The sequence below is a fragment of the Brachycentrus maculatus genome, unplaced genomic scaffold, assembly GCF_059751285.1.
Source record: "Brachycentrus maculatus isolate JH-2025_06_01 unplaced genomic scaffold, ASM5975128v1 h1tg000374l, whole genome shotgun sequence".
Lineage (NCBI taxonomy): Eukaryota > Metazoa > Arthropoda > Insecta > Trichoptera > Brachycentridae > Brachycentrus > Brachycentrus maculatus.
In genome coordinates this window covers 1,278,780-1,305,107 of record NW_028281123.1, presented here as the reverse complement: position 1 = coordinate 1,305,107, position 26,328 = coordinate 1,278,780, and the positions used below count along the sequence as shown (strand labels likewise).

At 36.8% G+C, this 26,328-nt stretch overlaps 1 protein-coding gene across 5 annotated transcripts in view; it reads left to right on the top strand.

Annotated features, from left to right (window-relative positions):
- The window catches only part of LOC148303299 (uncharacterized), a 52,331-nt gene extending 28,422 nt beyond the window's left edge, over nt 1-23,909 (top strand). Inside the window, exons 2-13 of one of the 5 annotated variants that reach the window (XR_015838503.1) lie at nt 4,974-5,114; nt 5,692-5,829; nt 7,286-7,485; nt 9,787-9,934; nt 10,684-10,789; nt 13,233-13,397; nt 14,644-14,827; nt 15,320-17,392; nt 18,516-18,653; nt 20,162-20,982; nt 22,328-22,566; nt 23,395-23,909. Coding sequence is in view for 2 of the 5 variants with exons in the window: in XM_088270237.1 (XP_088126363.1) it covers nt 4,974-5,114; nt 5,692-5,829; nt 7,286-7,485; nt 9,787-9,934; nt 10,684-10,789; nt 13,233-13,397; nt 14,644-14,827; nt 15,320-17,392; nt 18,516-18,653; nt 20,162-20,982; nt 22,328-22,452 (4,239 nt within the window). In the remaining 3 variants the exon portion in view is untranslated. Of the gene's footprint in view, nt 1-4,973; nt 5,115-5,691; nt 5,830-7,285; nt 7,486-9,786; nt 9,935-10,683; nt 10,790-13,232; nt 13,398-14,643; nt 14,828-15,319; nt 17,393-18,515; nt 18,654-20,161; nt 20,983-22,327; nt 23,111-23,390 lie in introns of those variants that run through there. The other 4 variants (XR_015838501.1, XR_015838502.1, XM_088270238.1 and 1 more) reach the window with 4 other exon arrangements.
- The last annotated feature ends 2,419 nt before the right edge of the window (nt 23,910-26,328 follow it).

Here is a 26,328-nt window from a genome sequence, read left to right as displayed (position 1 = left end):
ACAATTTATACATATTTAGAACTTTTTTTTGCAGAGCCACCAAGCCACCTTGTGTGTCTTGTCGGTGGAGTTCTTTTTTCATACATTTTTTATTGTTTTTAACGATTTTAACCTAATTTAGACACAAAAAAGAGAGAAAAATTAAGAATATAAACATTTTACTACTATTTTCATAAAATTAACTCTTGATCATTTACCCATTCCTTTATTTTGCCTTTGTTCCATATTTTATTTTGACCTCTAACATCCGTCTGCAACAAATTTAAAATGTTCGGAACGATATATTGCAGTGTTCGACTCCCATATTTATTGTTGATTCTTGGGACTATCAAACCTTCGTTGTGTGTAAATCCTGTATCATGGTTGTGTACTAAAGGATTTCGGTATTTTTGTTTAGTTAATAATAAGTTTTTTTTAAATGATATGCAAATACAAATTAACTACACGTTATAGCACCAAATTAAACTGTAATAAGCACCAAATGTCCTCGTTACAGACGCTCCTGTTACAAATTCCCTTTGTTACTTTTGACCCTAGTATTCCCTATCTTTAAATACGGAGGAAAAGGTGACTTTTTAAATGTATATAAAAAATCTTTTTTTTTTAAATTTTGTTGATTGATTAGGCAGTCAGTTTGAGGTAATATGTATCCATTTTTAATTTAAGTTTTACTTGGTAAATACCACTATTTCTTAAAGTCTATTGTGACGCGTGTTTCGATACATTCCGCGTCATTTTCAAACACCGTATGTGAAGTTTTTTTTGCATCTTACAATATATTATAATAAAAAGGATTTTTTTAAAACTGTATTCATAAATAAAGATCTTAAATTTCTCTATTTCAAATTTGTATTTTTATACAAAAGTCAAATCGTAATAATTTTATTTTAATTACCTGATGATGGAATGGTTATTCCGAAACCGGTAGTCACGAATAAGTGATTATAAAAGTGGTATTACACAAAGTGAACAATGGATGATAAGGAGAGTGTTTTATTACCATACCACAAGTCGCTCACTCCTTTCAAGAACGTCATAAATCAAAAAACTTGATTTTTCACGAGAACGTTTTTAAAGTTTAAAAATATAATACAATGTATTAAAAATAAATATCAAGCCACTTACTGAACTTTTTACTGTGCAGCAGATCTTTTTAGGTAAAACCTGAGGGTTTTTTATCCATTTGAAAAATATTAAATATATTTAAAAAAATTATTAAACAATACCTTTTCTTCAAAATGCAAAAACAACACTTTCTGCCCTGTAGCGGGTAAATATTAAGTTAAAAATATGCCGCTTTTGCTGGGATATAGTACATTTTCTAGGCATTCCGAAAACATGCACAACTGAAAATTGATGATTTTTGATTTATGACGTTCTTGAAAGGAGTGAGCGAAATTATCAATGCTTTTAATATACAAACTATAAATCTTAAATTTAGCTTAGTCTAAATTTTAGAGTTGGTTCCTTGGGACGTTAAAGGATGAAGAGGGTGAAGGAGCTGATTCTTATTTTTATTTATTTTTTTATTTATCATATTTTTTGTATAATTTTAAAACCATACCGTTTTACTTGAACGAAATACGAATTAATTACGCGCTATACCAAATTCATAGGCAAGAAAGTGAAATCTCAGATGCTAGCGAATCCGTCGAAAGTGAATGTGATTGGCTGTTTTTTCTTCTTCAATTATTGACCGCAGGGTTGCCACACGTCATTTAATATTTTTTAATTCGATTTATTTGTATTTTTTTGTTTTTATTTCTTATCTTATAAATTTCCTTATAGACCATAATTTCCCCCACAATATTCTAAACTTGTTCGCTTTCGTAACGTAGTGATTAACGCGTTTATTTATTGATTTGGCGTTTAATTTGTAGAACTCCATTTTAATTTATGTATTAATTTTAAATCAAACACAGATTTTTTGAGTCTACTTAGTTGTATTTTATTAACAAAAACACATAAAAAAATATATTGTGACAATTGTTTCGCCTTGTTAGGGCATTATCAAACGAATGTGAAGATCAAATGGACTACAATCCTTATGTAGCTATACAATTCTAAGTGACAGTTTTAACACGTGCAGCAATAATTTTATTTGTTTTTGTTAATAAAATACAACTTAGTAGACTCTAAAAATCTGTGTTTGATTTAAAATGATTACATAAATTAACGCGTTTGACTGCCACGCTGGAGATGTGGGGTTGGATTCCCAAAGGAGTCAAAATTAATTGAGTGTGTCCTATTTTTACTATAATTTTTATTTTATAACCCCGGGACAGGCATCTGAAGCGCAGGACTGATCACCTTGTCTTCGCGTAATTTACGAACAAGATAACACTTCGTTGGTGAGATTCAGTGCCCTATGCACCATTGAGCGCCAGTGAGGATAAGAAGAGAAGATAATTTTAGTTAGTTAAAGTTGATATTTTAGAGGATTTAGAAGGTTATTTATTTTTATTGGAATTTGTTTTGAATGGTTTAAGAATGTTTTTAAGAAGAAATTTATGAGGCAAATCTGGTTTATAATGGAAGAAGAAGAAGAAGAAGGTCACAAGAGTCGGAATAATGAGGAGATGCATGAATGTAGATGATACGAAGATTGTTTATGGCATTCTATTCTCTCAGCCTACCTCTGTGGGAAGCAGTGTGATAAGTTGGGTTTTAGTTTTGTATTTATTTATATATATATATATATATATATATATATCGTAGTCATACAGGAGAAAGTGACCAAGTGCATTTTTTACAAAAACGTAATCATTGACTATTTGATATCTTACTAGCCTAATATTGCCCTGAAAAAAATCCCAAAGGATTTTAAATTCGGAAGTATAATATATTGACTTGTTAAAAATGACCAACTGCATCGATGTTTATTTTCTTGCCAAGCAAAAGTGACTTAAATGACCGTCCTGAACATTTTACGTTTTGTAAGTTGGTCACTTTCTCCTGTACGACTACGATATATATATATATATATATATATATATATATATATATATATATATATATATATATATATATATATATATAATATTTTATACATATATATATATATATATATATGTATAAAATATTATATATATATATATATATATATATATATATATATATATATATATATATATATATATATATATATATATATATATATATATATATATATATATATATATATATATATATATATATATATATATATATATATATATATATATATATATATATATATATATATATATATATATATATATATATATATATATATAATATTTTTTATTGTGTTATGTGGTAACCCTGATTTTGGTGAAATCACCGTACCATGAATCAGACTGGCAGTCGCTCTTGACAGCTGGCAAAGCAAACATAGAGACCATCAAGATTTCTAACTTAAAAATTGCACACAATATGGGTCGAAAATCAGCAGCATTCTAATATGACTTCTATGTTAAATATGGTATAAAATACATATTTATTTTTCGTATAATTTTTGACATCTCATCAAAGATGAAGAAGAATATGGCATTAACGGGGCTGACGACCGTCATAGGCTGGTTTAAGTGATCACTTTACACACGCATTTTTTGCATTTATACATTTATGCATGCATTTATTTAGAACACTTTGGACACACTCAAAATGTTGTACACATTTCTTTATTTAAGGTATAAGGTATACATTCCGCATCATTTTAAAACCAACAGTATTTACCAAGTAAAATTTATTTACAACATTGAGTGTGTCCAAATACTTGTTCACAAATCTGGATCATCTCCAATGGATCTTTGTCAGACGGGAGGAATATCTAACATACTCAACCCATAAAGGATTGTATTAGACTCGTTTTGTGTTAATAACAGGCGATATAATTGATATTTTCTTTTGGAAAATTCGTCTTCGAAAAAACGTTATTTTCGTAAGTTGGCAATGAATGACGTCACAGAAACGATGGAGTTATTTTAATTTTGGTAACATTGCTATATTATTGGCGGCTCTATTTGTCTATGGACATTTCAAATGAATTTTATTTGACCGGCAATTTGTTTAAATTTCATGTGAAAAAATTACATAGTTCATATAGTTATTTTATTCTTTAAAATGCAGTTCCACCAAAAAATGTCATTACAAAACTTAAAAAAAAAAAAAAAAACACCTAATATGGCCGTAGTGACATAAGGGATGCAAGATCCCTTGACCTAATAATAAAAATAAAAATAAAAAATTAGGAGAGGCATGAACTTGAAAGAGGCGAAGAATGTTTGCAAAGACAGAGGAGTGTGCCGTTCTATTCTCCCTGCGGGGAAGTGACGTAATAGTTAGTTAGTTAGTTAGTAACTTTTCGCATAACAACTGTCGGGTTGTGGTCCCGTGGTTAGCGTCGCAGACTCTTAAGTCAAAGTTTCTCGGTTCGAACCCACTCTACCACAATTTGATACCTATTTCTAATAATGAGCCGCTTAGGCTCACAGAAATAGTATGAAATTGAAATATTTTTGTCAATAATAAAAACACAAATCGCTCACTCCTTTCAACAACGTCATAAATCAAAAAACTTGATTTTTAGGAGAGCGTTTTTAAAGTTTAAAAATATTGTACAATGTATTAAAAATAAATATCAAGCCACTTATTGAACTTTTTACTGTGCAACAGATCTTTTTAGGTAAAACCTGAAGGTTTTTTCTCCATTTGAAAAATATTTTGTATATTTAAAAAAAATAATTTAACAATACCATTTCTTCAAAATGCAAAAACAACACTTTCTGCCCTGTAGCGGGTAAATATTAAGTTAAAAATATGCCTCTTTTACTGGGATGTAGTACATTTTTTGGGCATTCCGAAAACGTGCACAGTATATTTAAAAAGAAAATGAAATATAATAACGAATTAGGTACGTTATGCGTTATACATATTAGGTACATCTTTTGATTGGTCTTGTGTAATGATTAGTTTTCTTCTTCTTTTTGCAGCGCGATGACCGCTCCCTGCTGGCTCAGTTCTTCTACGCGGACGAGACCCTCAACATGGTGGCAGCGGAGCTGGACTCCTTCGATGGGCGCGAGGACCCGGATCGCTGCTCCACGCTGGTCAACCAACTGCGTCACGCACAGGTAATCATCCCCATCACATCACTGTTAGTCTGTTTTCATACCTTGAAAGTATGAAACCAAATATATCACTCACTCCTTTCAAGAACGTCAGAAATCAAAAAACTTGATTTTTCAAGAGAATGTTTTTAATGTTTAAAAATATAGTAAAACTCACTTCATGACTCCCCAGTATGCAAATTTTGTATGGAGGATAACGAAACGCCAATCCACATTCTCTACAATTGTGATGCACTCTCTCACAAACGAAGTCACACGAAGGACATCTACTGGACTCCGAGAAGGTGAAGCTCTTACCACCAAGACAGGTTGTGAGTTACATGACTCATGTAGGTCTTGGCAGTGAGCTGTAATACAGAGGGAGGTCGCGATAGACCTAATATGGTCGCAGTGACATAAGGGATGTAAGATCCCTTGACCCCAACGTAAAAAAAACAAAAAAAATAAGGCAGGATGACAGAATATGCTCAGCTGATGCTAAAAATAAAATTACAATGTGCTAAGTGACAGTCAACTATGGGGGAATTGACATGACACACGAAGAAGAGCTATTACTAACCAGGTTGGTTTTTTTCTACAGGAACGGGTCCTGAACATCACGGGTCTGATCATGCACCAGCTGCTGGGGAGCGAGCAGGTGGCTCGAGGCTTCCGGGTCAAGTTCCCGGAGGATGTCCTGCAGGACAACCTTGCCGGGCAGCTCTGGTTCGGAGCCGAGGTGACTGACTCTCCTTGAACTCATTAACAATCTGACTTTATTTAATACAAAATTTTATTTCTCATTAATCGATTCGGCAGTCATTTTGTTATAATATCTATCAATTTTTAATTTAATTTTGACTTGGTAAATACAACTATTTGATAAAATAATCTATTAACCTTTTAACCGCGTTAACTTTGTTCCTGAGAGACGCCCATGCGCTGCAGTATTTCGCCGTTTTTTAAATGATTACATTTATTATGTATTAATTTAAGAAACGATTTATTTTCCTTAACAAAAGGTTCAATGGGATTCATTGTGCCCTTTGGGTACTCTATAATACACTTGTGTCACATTATTCTTGAAATATATCGTAATATGAACAAATAATATTGTAACATAATATAATATAATGTAATAATATAATGTAACATAATAATAGTGAGACAGATATAGGGCATGATTATGGCGCAGACTAATTACCGACCTCAAGAAAAATCAGGGATCTGTTCTTTTATTTATCCTTGTGATGTTACAAATTATTAGTCAGATATTTCAACAGATGCATAAGGCCAAGGATTGACGTATTATTTTATCCAAAGTTCCACACCATGAAAAAATCTGTCCAAGTTAAACTGAGGTTAGAAACTTGGAGCAAAGTAAAAACACATACGGTTATGTCAGCCGCGTATGGGGCATGTTTTGTGAAAACACATACGGTTATGCAAGCCGCATGGATCCGGTTAAGACTCTTGTTTCAATGCCTTCCCCATCATTTTCAAACACTAGATAGATTTTACCACAAAGTGACTGCCGAATCAATTAATGATATAATATTTTATATTGATATTCTCATTTTTATAGTCAAGTTGAAGTAAATACAGTGAAACCTCTATCTATCGTTCCTCGAATAATAGTTTTCCCGGATGTGTCGTTTATTTCTTCTACGCCAAATTAATTTCACACAAAAATAGATCGCATCGATCGTTTCTATCCACCATTTTACCGCATTCATCGTTTGAATTATGCTACATATTTGATATAATTTGTCTGTTTTTTTAATTTTTTTTTTAATTTTCTGAATTTTGTTACATTCGACGACAATATTTCAACATGTGGGATACATACAGACTATCGAAAGCTTGTGTGATGGATACAGCAGAAGAGGTCTGAATATCTTTGGGTTCTGTTCAACTTTGTATTTTTTTTTTTAATAAATAACTTGTATTCTTGATACTTCTACCTACTAATGGTTATGCAGATTGGGAGGACGGTATCTTTACTCGATCGTATCTCCTTGTGTATTGACTTCTTTATCCCGCATTTATTGTTTTCCCGCATTCATAGTTTATTTCAATAGGTCCCTTTAAAAACGATAGATATAGGTTTCACTGTACATATCACCGGGAGGGGAAGGTTAATGATAGCTAGCTGTAATGGGCTAATCTGAGAGTTGGTGTGTTTGGTTTGGCAGTGCCTGGCGGCCGGGTCGTCCATCATGAACCGCGAGGAGGAGTCGGCGGCCATGCGCCCGCTGGCCAAGGCGCTCACGCGCAGCCTGGAGACGGTGCGCGCCCTGCTGCGCGACCACTGCCTGCGCTGCAGCCAGCACGGCGCCGACCTGCTCTCCACCTGCAGCGAGATGCTGCGCGAGAGCCTCAAGATCTTCGACAGGTCGGTCACCAATCATATTTTAGGTCTCTCAACTCGAGATGAAACATCTGCGAGTGTAGTGTGTGTAATAATGTAATATAATATAAGAAGTATGCATTAATTTGTGCGGTTTTTTTTCTCGAAAATTAAGGCTTTATTGTGAAAAAATAGCTGTACAAAAATTAAAAGTATTTATTTATTTATTTAACTTCATGTACAGGAAAAGATATAAGTACATTGGCAAGCTTATTGGTAAAAGGCAATATCTTCAAACCAACCAAAAACAGACTAGTGATATTGGTCAAAACGTTTGATACCATATCGCTCACTCCTTTCAAGAACGTCATAAATCAAAAATCGTTAATTTTCAGTTGTCCATATTTTCAGAATGCCCAGAAAATGTACTATATTCCAGAAAAAGCGGCATATTTTTAACTTAATATTTACCCGCTACAGGGCAGAAAGTGTTGTTTTTGCATTTTGAAAAAAGATATTGTTTAAATACTTTTTTAAATATACTAAATATTTTTCGAATGTAGAAAAAACCTTCAGGTTTTACCTAAAAAGATCTGTTGCACTGTAAAAAGTTTAACAAGTGGCTTGACATTTATTTTTAATACATTGTATTATATTTTTAAGTTTTAAAAACGTTCTCCTGAAAAATCAAGTTTTTTGATTTATGACGTTCTTGAAAGGAGTGAGCGATATGTATAGCTGTTTGCAATCAGAGGGTAGGTGGTACTTGAACGTTTAAAAAAAAACTTAAATTACAAGTTTATGATAAAGAGGAAGGCAAAGGAGAATTGTATTGGAATAAAGTATTGTCCACGGGAAAAGAGGACATTTTCCCATCTTTCTGGCAGTTTGTGGATTCCATCCCAAAAGAACTTCTCCGGCTTGGTGGCCAAGAATGGATCTAACCAATTTTTGGTAACCTGTTCTGAAGTGAAGCGTATTCTGGTGAGGACATTCTACATTGATCTGAACAAGTAGTTATCAGAAGGGGCCATGTCTGGGCCATAAGGCGGGTGAGGTAGAACTTCCCACCTACTGTTTTCCAAATCGTTTTTAACCGGTCTTGCAACATGTGGCCGAATCGGCGTTCGACGCCTCTTGGCTTCAATTCAAATGGCACCCAATTTCCAAGCTTTTGGAGGAATCCCAATGATTTCAAACGCCTGGAAATGGTTGCTTGATCTACTCCCAATGATTTTGCAAGTTCTTCTTGCGTTTGGCACGCATCTTCATCGAGCAATGCCTCTAATTCTTCATCTTCAAACTTTTTTGGCTGTCCGGGTTGTTCTTCGTCTTCTAAGTGGAAATTGCCACTTTTAAACCGTGCAAACCACTTCTGGCACGTTCGATCAGCTAAAGCATGGTCACCGTAAACATCCACTAAAATACGATGACTTTCGGTTGCAATTTTCTTCATGTTAAAGTAATGAAGAAGAACTCCCCGCCAAAACACTTTATCTGGCAAAAAGTTCGACATTTTCAAATGAATTGAAAAAAATAATTGTTTGCGCTTCAACCACATGACATATACTGAAAAAAACGCGCAATGACAGTGGCTTTCAAATGAATATAGTCACGGATGAACATGACGCAAAATAATATTGTACTAGTAACTCCCACTCTTAGAAAACCGCACGAATGAATGCATACTCTCAATACATCTGCGAGTACAGTGGGTGTAAATGCACTTTAGTACAGTGTGTCTAATTGCACTTTAATAACAAATTTACACACAAATTTCTCAACTAATGGTGCCACAATCAGCCATACTTCCAAATCCATTTAAAATGTTATTCGCCTGTGAAAGGGAACCGGAGAAAATATCTAATTTATTTTGATATATCGCTCACTCCTTTCAAGAACGTCATAAATAAAAAATCGTGAATTTTGAGTTGTTCATGTTATTCGGAATGCCCAGAAAATGTACTATATCCCAGCAAAAGAGGCATATTTTTAACTTAATATTTACCCGCTACAGGGCAGAAAATGTTGTTTTTGCATTTTGATGAAAAGGTAGTGTTTAATAATTTTTTTAAATATGCTAAATATTTTTCAAATGGAGAAAAAACCTTCAGGTTTTACCTAAAAAGATCTGTTGCACAGTAAAAAGTTCAATAAGTGGCTTGATGTTTATTTTTAATACATTGTGATTTCTTTTTAAACTTTAAAAACGTTCTCCTGAAAAATCAAGTTTTTTGATTTATGACGTTTTTGAAAGGAGTGAGCGATATAGCCCTCAATTCACTCCAGTGTTCAATTGAATAATTTGAAAAAAAAAACATTGTCAACCTTTTATTTCCATTTTAGGCTCTTTGCTGAATTTGAGCTGTGTTATGTGAGCGCCATGGTGCCCGTGAAGTCCCCCCGCGAGTTCGAAGTCCAGCAGCACATCTGCGTGCTCTTCTCGGAGACCCTGCAGCGGGCGCGGAGGATAGGACTCCTCAACCAGGATCAGGTAACACCATAAATACTTCTTCTTGGTCTTCTTGGTGTTCAGGCCTTGTGGCCTGTTTTTAAGAGGGATTTACCTCCTGCGATGTCGATTCCCAGCTGTCGATCATCTCTTGGGCGGTCTGTCCGGATGAAGAGATGTCAATCTCGCTGCAGGGTTTAAGACTGATTGCAGCCTAGTTATTTTATTGCTTGGTAGACGTGTGTACTCATATATTCTTCTTCAAACCCCTGTTCGCACCCTATGGTGCATAGGGTACTGCATCATATAAACACGGTGTTATCTTGATCATAAACACATGAAGGAAAAGTGATCAGCCCTCCGCTTCATGTACCAGTCTAGGGTAATATAGAATAAACATTGGAGTGAAAAATCACTTATATTTATTTGAGCCTCCCCCTGGGAACCGAACCCAGGACCTCCAGTATGGAAGCCGAACGTGCTGACCATTACACTATGGAGGCGTACTCTTATATACTGTTACAGTAAACGACTCATGGCATGTATGTTCTTAACATGGCATGTATGTTCTCAACATAGCATGTAGGTTCTCAACATGGCGCGTATGTTCTCAACATGGCATTTATGTTCTCAACATGGCATGTAGGTTCTCAACATGGCACGTATGTTCTCAACATGGCAAGTAGGTTCTCAACATGGCACGTGTGTTCTCAACATGGCATTTATGTTCTCAACATGGCGTGTAGGTTCTCAACATGGCATGTATGTTCTCAACAATAATGCTCTTGTAGGTGGACGACTACGATCCGGCGCTGATGTTTGCCATCCCTCGCCTGGCTATCGTGAGTGGACTCCTCATATTCTCCAATGGACCGCTCAGTATAGACAAGCATCCGGGTAAGTGCACTTCTAGCCTTTGAAATTATCATACCAGCTATGCACATCAAATATCTTCAAATTACAAATTACTTCAAGTTCTAATTACATTTCTTGGTGGAACTGCATTTTAAAGAATTAAATATGTAATTTTTTCACATGAATTTTATTTGACCAACCGGGTTTCGTCGTAACCGACATCGTCAGACTGGTGTCTGTCTGATGATGTCAGTTAAAAACCCGAAACGACGAAACCCGGTTGCTGGTCAAATAAAATTCACGTGGAAAAAATTACATAGTTGTTATTTTAATTTATACTGTAAAATGGAAAAATAAATTGTTTGAAATGAAAATGCAATAAGAAGGCGAAACAATTGTCACAATTTTTTTTGTTTTTTATAATAAAATACAATTTAGTAGACTCTAAAAATCAGTGGTTGATTTTAACATTTAACCGGATCCACGCGGCTCGCATAACCGTATGTGTTTTTACAAGACATGCCCCATACGCGGCTGACATAAGCGTTTGTGTTTTCACTTTGCTCCAAGTTTCGAACCTCAGTTCAACTTGGAGGGATTTTTTCATGGTGTGGAACTTTGGATAAAATAATACGTCAATCCTTGGCCTTATGACATCTGTTGAAATATCTGACTAATAATTTGTAACATCACAAGGATAAATAAAACAACAGATCCCTGATTTTTCTTGCGGTCGGTAATTAGTCCGCGCCATAATCATGCCCTATATCTGTCTCACTCTCGACGCTACGCATCGCCAGTGGGTAAGAGTGACACACGATGCGTGCTTTGATTTATTTATGTTACGATCTAATTTGTTTATATTACGATATATTTCAAGAATAATGTGACACACGTGTATTATAGAGTACCAAAAAGGCACAATGAATCCCATTGAACGTTTTTGTTTAGGAAAATAAATCGTTTCATAACTAAATACATGATAAAAGTAGTAATTTAAAAAACGGCGAAATACCGCCGCGCACGGGCGTCTCTCAGGAACAAAGTTAACGCGTTTAAAAGGTTAATATATATATCAATATTATTGCTTAACACATTGTGTACGGTGTGCACATATTTGTGCGTTTCAGAAACCTTGTGTGGTGGCGGGGTGCACATTTTTGTGCATTTCGGCTACCTTCAATTTAGTATACAAAAAACACGTCATAAACTTCTAATCTCTTGGCCTTTTTGCTTTTGTTGTGTAGTGGATAGATGTCGTTGTAATATAAAAAATAATACTCATATTTACTGGTTCAAAACATAGCTAATGGTCGTAATCTGTTTTGAAGGAAATGTTACAAATTAACTTTAAACAATGGATACAGACCGTGCGTTTTTTTCTTTGTCCTAAAATGAAATCAAATACAAAGATCATTGTCCTTTACTTAAGTCGGCAGTTGGTACTTACGAAGCAATAAACGCGTGTGGGGAAAGCCCATAAATCATTTTTTATTCGCAGATTTTGAGTTTTCGGCGGTTGTTAAACTGTGTTGTTATTTTCTAATATTTTATTAGTGTTTTTAACATTTTTTTTACTTTTGTGATTTGTGGACTAACACGATTTTATTTTGAGACGTTAGAGACCATTTAACCGTTTTTGTATTGTTTTCGAGTTCAACCTCAGAGCATTCTTGTATTATAATAAAACAGCTGTCTAATGTCGCCCGCCTCAAGATACAGTTTTATCAAAACATTGCCGTAACTAATGTGTTAACACTTTATTCTATGTACACAAATAAAATCCAAACATCAGAGGCATTAAGGGCTTGCCAATGTCGTCCCAGAGAGCCGTGTTGTAATATGGTTTTTAACAAAAATGCCGAACCGTCTTCTAGTGGAACGGAAGGTCTCCTGACGACTGTCAACAGTCCGCCTTCTCCTGAGGAGTGCAATGTGGTTTCCTCCCAGCAATGAGCAAATGCTGACAAGCTCCTGATTGGCCCATTATTCAAATAAAAACATTTATTTATTTTTAAATAATGTTTTACTTTATCAAAATTAAACACTTGAATATACCACTTTATCAAGTTTTATTTTTATTTACGACTTGTTTCGAAAACGACACTTGTTTTCATCTTCTGGTACAAATGTTTTAATTTGTACCGGAAGATGAAAACAACTGTCGTTTTCGAAACTAGTCGTAAATAAAAATAAAACTCGATAAAGTGGTATATTCAAGTGTTTAATTTTAATAAAATAATAATGTCAATCCACAAAGTTAATGCCGAATCAATAAACAATATAATGTTTTACTTAGTAAATGCCAAATCACTTAGAATCAATTAATGATATTACTTAGAATCAATTAATGAAATCATATTTATTTAGTTAGAAGAAACAAAAATCCACTTCATGATCTATAAACCTTGTACATAATAAGCGAGGTAAATAATAAATGCAAATCCCGTCTTTAAAAAAATAAAATATGGTTTTGAACCCGCAGACCAAATGTCGGACATGTTCCGGCCCTTCCGCACGCTGCTGCACAAGATCCGGCAGCTGCTGTGGACCCTGGACCGGCGGGAGCTATACCTGCTGGAGAAGCTGCTCTGCACCAACGAGGACATCGCCAATATCCGCTCCAACGTGGACGCCGCCAACACCGATGGTAAGTTTGTATATTGAAAATATGCCAAGCTGTTGAATAAGACAACCCGAGCTGTTGAAAATGGCGTTGAATCGATTCATTGCAGTCTTGACATGAACTCTGCTGCCGCCACTATATTCTCTTTGCTAAGGCCAGATGTGTCTTATTAGGTTAAACCGTATCTGCTCCCTACGTGGAGCATATGGAGTCTACAAAGTATCTCCAGGCTTTTCTGTCGGCTGCCAGCTCCCTTACATCCTCCAAAATCAGTTACGCGTCCTGAAGTTCAGACCAGAGCTGCCGACGAATTGTCAGCAGTGGTCATGTAAAGGAGGCATGCTTGATGGCGGCTCTCGGAAGGCATTCAATTCAATTCAATTTATTTATTTAAATTAATATATACATTACAAACTATAAAAAATTTAAATGGTATGCATTAAAAATACATTAAAATAAAATATATGCAAGAACTATTGCTAAAGGTGTAGAGGAATCCCGCTTCGGAAAACTCCTTCAAACACATGAAACAGATCAATATCCAATGAGATATTGTTCAACATAGCAGTAGCTCTTCCTACAGGCATCACCATCGGCAGGTTGGTCCTGTGTATAGGAATGTGAAACAATCTATGCCGACGCTGTCTTAGGTAACTATCGGGAACATACAGATCAATGTACCGGATAATTTCAGGATTATCGATCATACCGCGCAACAAACAAATACACATTCCTTCTAGTCTCTAAACTATTGTAGCCAAGCATACCCTGGAGAAACTCGATCGGAGTTTCTCCAGGGTATGCTTGGCTAGGGTATGCTTGGGTAAAGCCAAGGATAATAGCCGTACTCTCTCATGTAGAGATACCTCAGAAACTTTTTTTGGACTTTCTCTACCATAAGAGAGTACTTAAGCTCGTGTGGCCCCCAAATCATCAAGCCTCTCTCGAGTCTACTTCGCACCAAGGAGTTATAAAGAGTTCTCAGCACGCGGGTATTTTGGAAAACCCTGGCAGTACGCAGAACAAATCCTAGCATTTTCAATGCATTACCATTGACCGCCTCTATATGATGGTGAAATGTCAGGGTGCTCACAAACCTAACGCCCAGATCCCTAACATTCGACGCTCGCATCAGATTTTGGTCGTTCATTTTGTAGCGATAAAATAGAGTTTTTTGCGGAGTGCATGGCCAGGCCAACTGAATAACCTATATCGAGGTTTTACTGTACTCATTTGTTGATGACAATACCAAATTCCAATTTGAATCCAGGTTCCCTGGCCATGAAGATCGACAGCGACTGTTACCCGGACATTTCCGAGTTTGTGACCCGGTTCTATTCGGACAATGCGCACTGCAAGGACATGCTGAGCCAGATGGTCGGCTGCGAGTGGGGGGGGCCGCACTCGGAGGACTCTGCCCAGCACGACTCGCAAGCCAGGGACAGCGCACTCAGGTGTGTATTGTAAAATGTCACATATGGTTTTTTTTTCTTTCTTTATTTTAAATTCTTTTACAATTCACAATATATTATAATAACTAGTACAAAAAATATATAATTTAGTTTTAATTTTTTTAAATATATTTACATTTTTAAGTATAACATAATACATTTGAAACATTTATACAAATGGAAAACTTTTATATTTCGATTCGCTGTGCCTCTCCAAAAAAGAGACTGAGCTCTTGTGCTTGGAGAGGGACTTACACTTGTGGTGTAATGTTATATAATAAATGGTATAATAGTCTTTTTTTATATTTTTTCAAAATTTATTTTAATGGCAAAATATAATATTTATAAAAAAAAAAAATATTTGCAAAAAAATATCCCACATAGCCTCTGTGTGGGTATATATTATATTTTAGGTTATAGTAAAGGGCACTGTAATTTTGTATACAATTTCTGATTTTGTTTGACGAATAATGGTCATCTTATTTTTATTTTCAGTGCAAGATTAAGCAACAACTCTGACTATCCGGAGAACTTGGAGGTCTCGTCACCCGCGCACAATGACTCCCCCACCGAGACACGCGCCGAAAACACTCCGAGTGAAGAGCGAGTCATCACCGAACGTCTCTTCGGCAGGATCTCTCAAGACAGTCAACTCGGAGACCGGACCGTCCTGCGGGAGACCTCTGTAGACCCGGAAACCAACGAAAGCAAAGACGTGTTCCACTCGAGAAAAGAAGACATCATCAGGTTAAACGTGCAAGCTCCGGAGAATGAGGACGCGATTGAAAAAGAAGTTGAAATAGTGCAAGAACACTTGAATATCTTAGTCAAGGCCGAAAGACGGAATTCTAATTTATCTCACGCCAGCAGCAGGAAGTCCAGTCGGAACGAGAGCATCTCCGGTCCGCACGACTTCATAGTCAGGAACCTCTCCAGCAATGCTCTGTCCATGTTCGATCCGCTCGCCGCGGCCAGCACCAGCACAGTAAACATCAACCCCACCCTCACGGAGAACCACGTCCTCATCCCAGATCAAGTTCTGGTCTCCAATCTCTCAGACCAAGTGTCGGAGATCGCCGACAAGCTGTCCAGCATCACTTACGGAGACATCCAGGACAACCCGATGGAAGGAAGAAATTTCTCACTCATCGACACTTCCATGAGCAATCTCTTGCAAGATCAGTCGGCGCAGATATACTCCTTCTCTTCAAACGACGTATCGAGCTTGGTCAACGATTCCGAATTTCAGAATGCCAGAAATAGCGTCACGTATTCCCCGTCAAGAAGCGATAAAGTCCTCTCGCAGTTGAACAATCTGCCTTCCACTAGCCACGGGTACCTCATCCCAAACGCCATGAGCCAAGAACCCGCCATCCTCTCCACCCTGTCGGGCAATAACCCCGCCTTATACGAAGACGAAATGTTTCTAAACCCCATCAACAATCCCATGATGATAAGTCAACAGTCGGCCGTGCTAGAGAGCGAACTCTTCGGCGATTCCATCTCGGTCGCCAACGCCAATCTGAGCTCTCTTCTCCTCACCAACGAAGAGTTCCACAACCGTTTCCTCGCCCAGAACGCTTCCCCGGACGTTTCTGCCAATTACGACGACGCCAGCTTCTACTCGGTTATCGATGAAACCGTCGCGACAGAAAAATTGGCAGGGGAAGCTGCCGCCCGGCAGAGGACAAAATTCTTGATCGGATATGATAGTGACAATAACGAAAACACTCCCGGAGATTCTGGGATCTGTACGGAGAATACGAGCTTAGATCGGACGCCCGATTCCGAAGTCAAAGACATTCAAGCAGATAAAAGTAAACCGGCAAAATTAGAATCCAAATGTCCATCCGCTCAACTCGGTAGCGATGCGGAGAGATTAGACCAATCTTGCGGACATTTCATGGATCAGAATCGTATCTTGTCAAACGACAACCAAAGACTGAATAGTGACAATAAAGACAGGAGAAATTCTCTAACGTCCAACGACGCGGTATCGGAACAAGGGCTGATCGGATCCTTGCGGATCAATTATTCCGAGAGCTCCGGAAACCTGCAGAAGAATGACGCCGGACCTTCTCACGATATGATGCGTGGTCTGGAGTTTGTTCCCGTGGCGGAAACGAGCGTAAACGAAGCGAAACCCCCTGCAGAAGAGGCGGCCAGACTCTCGCAAACATGTGATAATAATTTGTGTTCAAATCCTTCAGTTTCCGAGGTAATGCCGAGTCCGGACGTTGATTCTCGGACGTCTGACGATTCCTCGAGTTCTAGTGTTAAGATTGAAAATTGTGATAATAATATTAGTGGTTCCGAAGACGCAAGGACAGCAACCGGTGAAAATAGAAATCCCAGCGCCGCCTCCGCGGCCAGCCAGGGCTCGGAGACCAGCGTGCTGCAGCGGCGCAAGGTCCGCAAGTCCTCCAGCCCCAAGAGCAAGAAGTCCCGCTCCCGGGGCTCCAGGGAGTCGAGGATCTGGTCTCCGGGGAGGTTCGTCCTCGAGAACAGGTCGCGCCGGGAGCAGCGGAGCCCGATGCGGCTGAACCTGGACCAGTTGGTCGATGACGGGTGAGTTTTACATTTTTCCGCCTAAAACAATCAAAGACTCTTCATATCATTCATCATTTACTTTGTGTAATCCTTTATTTATATAAAAAATATCCCATCTTTTTGTTTGTTTGTTTGAACTTGATGCATTGCTATATAGCTCACTCAAATTTGATTTTTCAGTAGAACGTTTTTTATGTTTAAAAATATAATAAAATGTATTAAAAATAAATATCAAGCCACTTATTGAACTTTTTACTGTGCAACAGATCTTTTTAGGTAAAACCTGAAGGTTTTTTTCTCCATTTGAAAAATATTTAGTTTATTAAAAAAAATAATTAAACAATACCTTTTCTTCAAAATGCAAAAACAACACATTCTGCCCTGTAACGGGTGAATATTAAGTTAAAAATATGCTGCTTTTGCTGGAATATAGTACATTTTCTGGGCATTCCGAAAGCATGCACAACTGAAAATTGACAATTTTTTTATTTATGACGTTCTTGGAAGGAGTGAGCGATCTGTACAATACTTTTTGGCGCTCCACTAAAAGTAAGCAAATAGAACGCTTATAAGCGTCTCCCGCTCTGTACCAACAGTATGAAAACGGCGCTTTTAATCATTTACCGCAAACAACCTAATTCCCATCTTTACAATATTTTTTGCCGTCTCGCGCTCTACCAAAATTAAGCAAACAGAACGCTTATAAGCGCCTCCCGCTCTTTACCAACAGTATGTAAAAGGCGCTTTTAATCATTTACCGCAAACAACCTAATTCCCATCTGCACAATATTTTTTGGCGTCTCTTGCGCTCTACCAGAAGTAAGCTAATATTGTAGAACGCTTATAAGCGTCTCTTGCTCTCTAACAGTATGTAAAAGACGCTTTTAATCATTTACCGCAAACAACCTAATTCCCATCTGCACAATATTTTTTGGCGTCTCTTGCGCTCTACCAGAAGTAAGCTAATATTGTAGAACGCTTATAAGCGTCTCTTGCTCTCTAACAGTATGTAAAAGACGCTTTTAATCATTTACCGCAAACAACCTAATTCCCATCTGCACAATATTTTTTGGCATCTCTCGCGCTCTACAAAATGTAAGAAAAAAAAAATAAATGATGGACGTGGGTTTTGGCATTGCAGGGTGAATCCCGACTGGCAGTCTTGGCAGTCCAGTGCCACCTCATCCTTCCACTCGGAGTGTGCTGACGATGAGGAGATTGCACTCGCGCTGCAGGCCCAGGAGCTCGCGTCCCGACATCACACCCGGGCCAAGTTCAGGTATCACCGATCAAACATTGCACAGTCAGCCCTTTGAGTAGGGTTGCCAACCTTCCTGCTGCTGTTACCCTGGCGTTTAGAACATGGTGGTGGATGGTATACACTAGTTTGTGGTAACTTACATGCCCCGCTGACAGCGGTAGCCACTTTGAAAGCATTGGTAATCATTTTTATCTTTGATCGCGGAAAGCATTGGTAATCATTTTTATCTTTGATTGCGGAAAGCATTGGTAATCATTTTTATCTTTGATCGCGGAAAGCATTGGTAATCATTTTTATCTTTGATCGCGGAAAGCATTGGTAATCATTTTTATCTTTGATCGCGGAAAGCATTGGTAATCATTTTTATCTTTGATCGCGGAAAGCATTGGTAATAATTTTTATCTTTGATTGCGGAAAGCATTGGTAATCATTTTTATCTTTGCACGATTGATGAACTACCGATATAAGAATTGTTGTTATTATGGACTTTAAAAAAAACAGATCTAATTATACCATATGTTTATATATAGTCCGCCTCCGTAGTGTAATGGTCAGCACGCTCGGCTACCGTTCTGGAGGTCCCTGTTCGATTCCCAGGGGGAGTCAAATAAATATTTGTGATTTTTTCACTCTTATATTTATTCAATATTACCCTGGACTGGTACCTGAAGCGGAGGGCTGATCACCTTTCCTTGGCGTGTTAACGATCAAGATAACACTATGTTTATATAATGCAGTGCCCTATGCACCATTGGGGTGCGGATAAGGGTTTGAATTGAAAATTGATTTGAATGTGTTTATAGCAGAGGCGTGCATTCCATATAGACATAAGAGCAGTGCCTACCATGGATTACTCGCTTTCCATATAGAAACACGAGCAGTGCCTACTATGCCTTATCCTTACCCAACCCTACTGCCTACACTGATTAAAAACTCTACACGCCACTGATTTATACATAGTATATACTTATTGTTAAAAAAAAAATTCTGTTAACACACTAAGGAATCACACTATTGACGCTCAAAGAAGGGAAAGGTATTTTTACCTTCTGCGCCAGCCTTATTTCAAAGGCAGAAAATAATGAATTACTTAATGTTTTTATATGAATATTACGTAGCAATCTCTTTGTTAAGGTCTTAACTATACACATAATTATCAAATCCCGTCGGCAGTGGTCCACAGGCGTAAAAAACATGAATCCAAAATGTGTTAATATGATGTTCAATTAAATACTTCTTTCGTTAAAAGGTCATCTGCCCCAATGGTCCCTGAACCGCAGATTCTTCAATTAACACACTATCTGCGGGCGGATTCGCGCTCATAATAGAGATAAACGTCTCTGAAATGAAGTGATAACATTTAATTATACTGTATACATTGATATGAGATCAAAAGATGCCGCAAAAGTCATGCGTAAAAATAACTTACACGCAATTTACGACGAGTCGAGTGAAACGGTAAAATTACCCTTCCCGCAAATAACACCGAACTTGTATATGTAATATTTTTTATTTACTTCCTCCAGGTCAAGCGAAGACCTGATTCACCGCCTGTTTGTCTGCATCGCCGGCGTAGCCGACCAGCTCCAGACGAACTTCGCCACCGACCTCCGCAACATCCTCAAGTCGGTCTTCCTCATGAACCAAACCCAGGAGACGGAGCCCGAACCGGAACCCGAGCACCCGACCGAGGAGACTCCCCCCCAAAACCCATCCAGAAAAGAAAGAAACCCGTCGGACATCGAATACCAGGTGTCAGAGTCTGAAGTCTTGACGAATGGCGACTCATTCGACAGTATCTATTCAGCTGAAGAAGTCTACGCTGATAATAGTCCATCTTCCAGAAGATCCCAGCGCAGTTTGACGCTCGAAGGCGCTTCGAATGTTGATGAAAACGCGCAAAACGATCTCAACGAACAACGCAATTCTAAGCCATCGCGTCACGATTCAGACCGATCATTAACCTCGCGAAATTCAGACACATCCGCTAGCCCTGGAAACAATGGCAGCCCACGGTCCATAAACCGAATCAGCACCAATTCCCGGAGTTCTTCCACGACTTCGTCAGACTCCAATAGAAATCCGGCAGGGAGGAACTATTACGACCCGGAGAGTCTGGATTCCGATCCGAGGATAGCAGAGCCCGGAAGGGTCCGGACTAGGAACGGCAGGGTCAGCAGCGGCGAGGGGATGATGAACGAGGATTCCGGAAGGGGGCAGAGGTCGCAGTCGGCTAGCGGAGTGGAGAGGGCCCCGGAATGGGTGCCCGACATTGCGGCTCCAGACTGCATGCGCTGCGGATCCCACTTTACAGCGTTTAGGAGAAGGCATCACTGCAGGAATTGTGGTAAGGAAAAAATAAAACATCTTAGATTATTTTTTGTTGCGGTGCTTCTTGCTAGTAGCATTGAAGATGATTTTAATACACCCATACCTCGCTTTACGGCCTAGATACATTCCACAAAACTTGGCCGCAAAGCGAAAAGCCGTGTAAGGAATCAATCATTCTAATAAAAATTCAGTGTGACTTGTTCTAAATTTGTTAACTTTTAACCGGGCGGTCCGCTGTCCAATTACGCAACTTGTAACGGGCGCGAATACTGATTCACTTCCATGTCTTAAATTCATGTCGAGACATGTATGGATGACTAACAACTAATACCTTTGTTGTTCAAAAAATATACGTCCATATATATAATATAATAAACATATATTTCAAGGACGTATTCATATGTCCTACCTGTACCCGATATTGTTTACGTTTGACGTATTTATGCGTCCCGCCCGGTTAACAGGTTAAATATGTAACATGGTTTATCCTTCAAAATGCATTTTATCTTTTTATTTCATTAAAATCAAAAATATATACATAAGTACAAACAATTGTACATAAAATAATAACCAGCCCCAAAAACCAACAATAATCTATGAACTAAAACTAAATAACTTCATGTAACATAAAATATGTGTATATATATGTATATCGTAGTCGTATAGGAAAAATCGACTAACAAAACGTAAAATGTGGAGGAGTGCCATTCAAATCACTTTTGCTTGGCAACAAATGCAGTTAGTCATTTTTAACAAGTCAATATATTATGCATCCAAGTTCAAAATCGCTTTGGATTTTTCAGGGCAATATTAAGCCAGTAAGATATTATGGGTTCTTAGTTGAACACCAACTTAATTTAACAGAAGGGAAGCAAGATGAAAGCGGATTACTTTTAACACAAATTTATTCAGTTCTAGAAAATTACAGTCAAGAAATATTTAAGAATAATCGCGTGATTCTAATGTGAGAACAGTTGGAGGACGTGTCGATCACTGGACGGGCGGTGACGGAATGTGACGTTCTGGTTCCTGTTCGGCACGAGCTCGGTTTGGGTGTTCGATTATGCTCGTTCATTCGATTGTCGAGTTGCCACAGCGTGTTCGATTATGCTCGTTCATTCAATTGTTGTGGGTTGCCACAATATCAAATAGTTAAGAGTCAAGTTTTTGTTAAAAAATGCACTCAGTCACTTTCTCCCGTATGACTACGATATATACATACATAGTTTTTTTTAAATGGCTTTAATCTGAAGACGATAAAGAAATGGTTAACTGCAGATCACTGCCGTCATCATTTTTCGCCTCCATATCGCATGACAATGGCATAGTTATTAAAGAGACATTCAAATACGTGTCCCCAGGCAAGGTGTTCTGCGCCTCGTGTAGCTCCAACTGCATCCCCCTCCCGCGCTTCGGGCAACACAAGCCCGTGCGCGTGTGCGAGGAGTGCTACCAGGCGGCCCGGCGCCCCCACGCGCACAGGTGAGCCGCGCACCGGTGAGCCACACCCGCTCCGCCTGCGGCTTCCGCGGCCGCGCCGCGTAAGGCGCCGCATCAAGTAATACAGCGATTCTTGGTTCAAAAGTTTGCATATGAGGATGTGTTGAAATGTTTGATGACCTGATAAATTATTTATTGTAACTGCAGACAGTTGGTAGAATTCCACATTGAATTGTTGGGTAATATATCCAAGATAAAACAAGGTTTGTTGGATTGAATTCTACATTTATTTATGTAAATGTTAATATGTGACGCGTTTTGTCTTCTTAGGACATTATCAAATACTGACGTGTCACATATTGACATATACATAAATAAATGTAGAATCCAATCCAACAAACCTTGCTTTATTTTGGATATATTACCCAACAATTCTACCTGATAAATGATGAAATGAGAATTCATTGAAATTTTTTCATCTCTGACAAAAGTTCACATATGAGGATTGGTTGAAAAGCTTGTTTACATATGAGGATTGGTTGAAAAGTTTACGCCCTCTGAGAAAAGTTTACATACAAGAGTTGATTGAACAGTTTACACATCGCTCACTCCTTTCAACATATAATGTGATAATGTCATATATCAAAAATTGTCAATTTTCAGTTGAGCATGTTTTCGGAATGCCCAGAAAATTTACTATATCCCAGCAAAAGCGGCATATTTTTAACTTAATATTTTCCCGCTACAGGGCAGAAAGTGTGTTTTTGCATTTGAAGAAACGGTATTGTTTAATTATTTTTTTAAATGTACTAAATATTTTTCAAATGGAGAAAAAACAGTCAGGTTTTACATAAAAAGTTCTGTTGCACAGTAAAAAGTTCAATAAGTGGCTTGATATTTATTTTTAATATATTCTATTATATTTTTAAACTTTAAAAACGATCTCCTGAAAAGTTTTTTGATATATGACGTTGTTGAAAGGAGTGAGTGATGTGTTTACATGTATTATTATTTTTCATTATAATATTCTTGAATATTAAAATATACTTCCAATTAAAATTCAAAGCCAGCTTTATAAAATAATTTGTTAAGGTCTTTGAAATACAATCAGAGTCCATTATTTAAAACTTGGATAAGTCATAATTCATAAATTTTGCCATTTCAAGGTCCCAATAGAAATTTTTCATTATAAATTGAACCAAATATCCATAAAGCAATAAAGAAAGATCAAATTGTCCACAGTAATAACTAATCAAAACTGGTCATTACATTTTTGTATCAAGTTCAAATATTTTCAAAGTTATTGAAATATGCACAGTCAAAATAATCCTGAATTACCCTGATGCGGTGCCCTATGCACCGTCGCTTGCGGTTGAGGTATGAAGAAGAAGAATAATAATTTAGCATTAAATATTGAAATTGTGCCCACAGAAAATTTATGATATCAAGCACGAATTTGCAAACAGACTGTATTCCACTCATTTTAACATCAATAAAAAAAAATTAATTGTATTTTAATAGATTTATATTATCCACTGACACTTCGTGATGGAATTGCATTTTTAATTTATTATTAGATTAAAACCAATATTTTTAGCTTTTCCACTTTTTTTATTTGACCAGCGACCGGGTTTCGTCGTTACCGACATCATCAGACTGGTGAGAGGCTATACACAATGTTATGTTATATATAAAAGAAGGCAGGAGTTGATAACCATGATTTGATATCAGTTTATTGAAATATATGAAATTAATTTATATGAAATTAATGATTTATATGAAATTAATTTCTCAATAAAATTATATCAAATCATGGTTATCAACTCCTGCCTTCTTTTATATATAACATAACAATGTGTATAGCCTCTCACCAGTCTGATGATGTATGTGGGTAACGACGAAACCCGGTCGCTGGTCAAATAAAAAAAGTGGAAAAGCTAAAAATATTGGTTTTAATCTAATAATAAATTAATTGTATTTTTCTTTTAACTTATACAGTCATATCAATTTTCAGATATAGCTATATAAAAAAAACTGGTATTGCAAAAAACGTGCTTTTCGTGACAAAAAATGTCTTAACACCTCAAAATGATAGTGAAACCCCTATTTTATGTAAGGAACTGAAAGAAAAAACCTTAATGGAAGGAAAATTTAAAATTGTCGCTTATTGACCATGATAAAAAAATAATAAAAAGTTTTAAAAATTTAAAAAAAAAACACTCACTCCCCAAATACAGTTTTTTTCCGCAGAAACTCACTGCTGGACAGATTTAAATGTCTTCCAGTTTTTCGCACAGTGCTAACTCATTGTCAAGCGCATATAATTACATATTTTGAATATTTTCAACGTAAATCGCTGGGAAAAAATGTAAAATCGAGTAATAAATGTACTAAAATGTATCGTGACTGAAATAATGACTCAAAATTGTCAGGAAAACGTTTATTCCGGGTTTCACTACATATAACATTTTGCACACTCCTTTTAAAGTGACTGCTCTTCATATAGCTCATATTGTAATATGTTTTGAATATTGAAAGCATTAACTTTGTGGATAATATTGATATATTATTTCGAGAAATAAAAATACTTTGTGTTCTGATCCACTCACATTTTTATTAACCAACTAGTTTCGGCAACAACCTGTTGCCCTCTTCAGGGTTACATTTATTACATTACATGGTTACAGTAATAAATGTAACCCTGAAGAGGGCAACAGGTTGTTGCCGAAACTAGTTGGTTAATAAAAATGTGAGTGGATCAGAACACAAAGTATTTTTATTTCTCGAAGTAATACATATTGTAATACTCCGGTAATCTTTTGATGAACAGTCATTTTTGGATGTGATCTTCCGGCGCTTTTTAAAAAAATATATCTTGATGCTTAAGAGAAGCTTGTTGTATGTCAGATATTTATTTGTAAACTATTTTTATCCTTATGTTTACCTAGTTAAAGCTGCAACAATGACAATTGTATGTATATACGTATGTAATATTACTCAGTAACTTAATAACTGCATATATTTTTGTAAACCAAGTGATGTTTTAGTTTGTTTTCAAATACGAAAAAAACTTGGATATGTGTAAATTATCCTGAACATACTATAGATACAACATTTTGAGTGTGTCCAAATACTTGTTCACAAAATCTGGATTATCTCCAATTACAGGAGTTATTTTCATATTATTTTTTGACATCTCATCAAAGATGAAGAAGAATATGGAAGTCTGGGCATTTACGGGGCTGACGACCGTCATCGCCTGGTTTCGTCATCGTCATCGGTTGGTTTCTTCTTTAAGAATTAAAGTTAAATTATCTGGTCAAATTATAAGCTTAAATAATAAAAATGAATATGGTATTTTCTGGCGTTTCTCATGTGTGTGATTATAATCCAGGATTCGGACCTCACATACTAATATAAGAGTTTCTGCTTAGTAAAAAAGCTTCTTTACATCTCACCAATAGATGTCTAGTGAAGTTCTAGTGATTCAAGAACAAGGTTTCTAAATTGGTTCATATATATAGAACTTCCAAGAATTTGAGTAGTGTGGTTGTCAATAATGGGTAGAATTGGTGAATGTTACACGTGTGTAAAGTGATCACTTAAACCAGCCGATGACGGTCGTCAGCCCCGTAAATGCCCAGACTTCCATATTCTTCTTCATCTTTGATGAGATGTCAAAAAATAATACTATAGATACGTTGAAAACTGACAGAATTATATTTGAATGCATTAAATAATCGATAATAGTATAATTGTGTTGTAAAATCGACTCACATATAAATACAGCAAATGTTTTGTAAAATCACATTATTGACTCGTAAATACAATCAACTGCTAAAACCTTTGAATGCATTAAAAAAGCATTTTCATCACAGCTTCAATGCATTGTAAAATCAATCAAATATGATATTTTTCACCC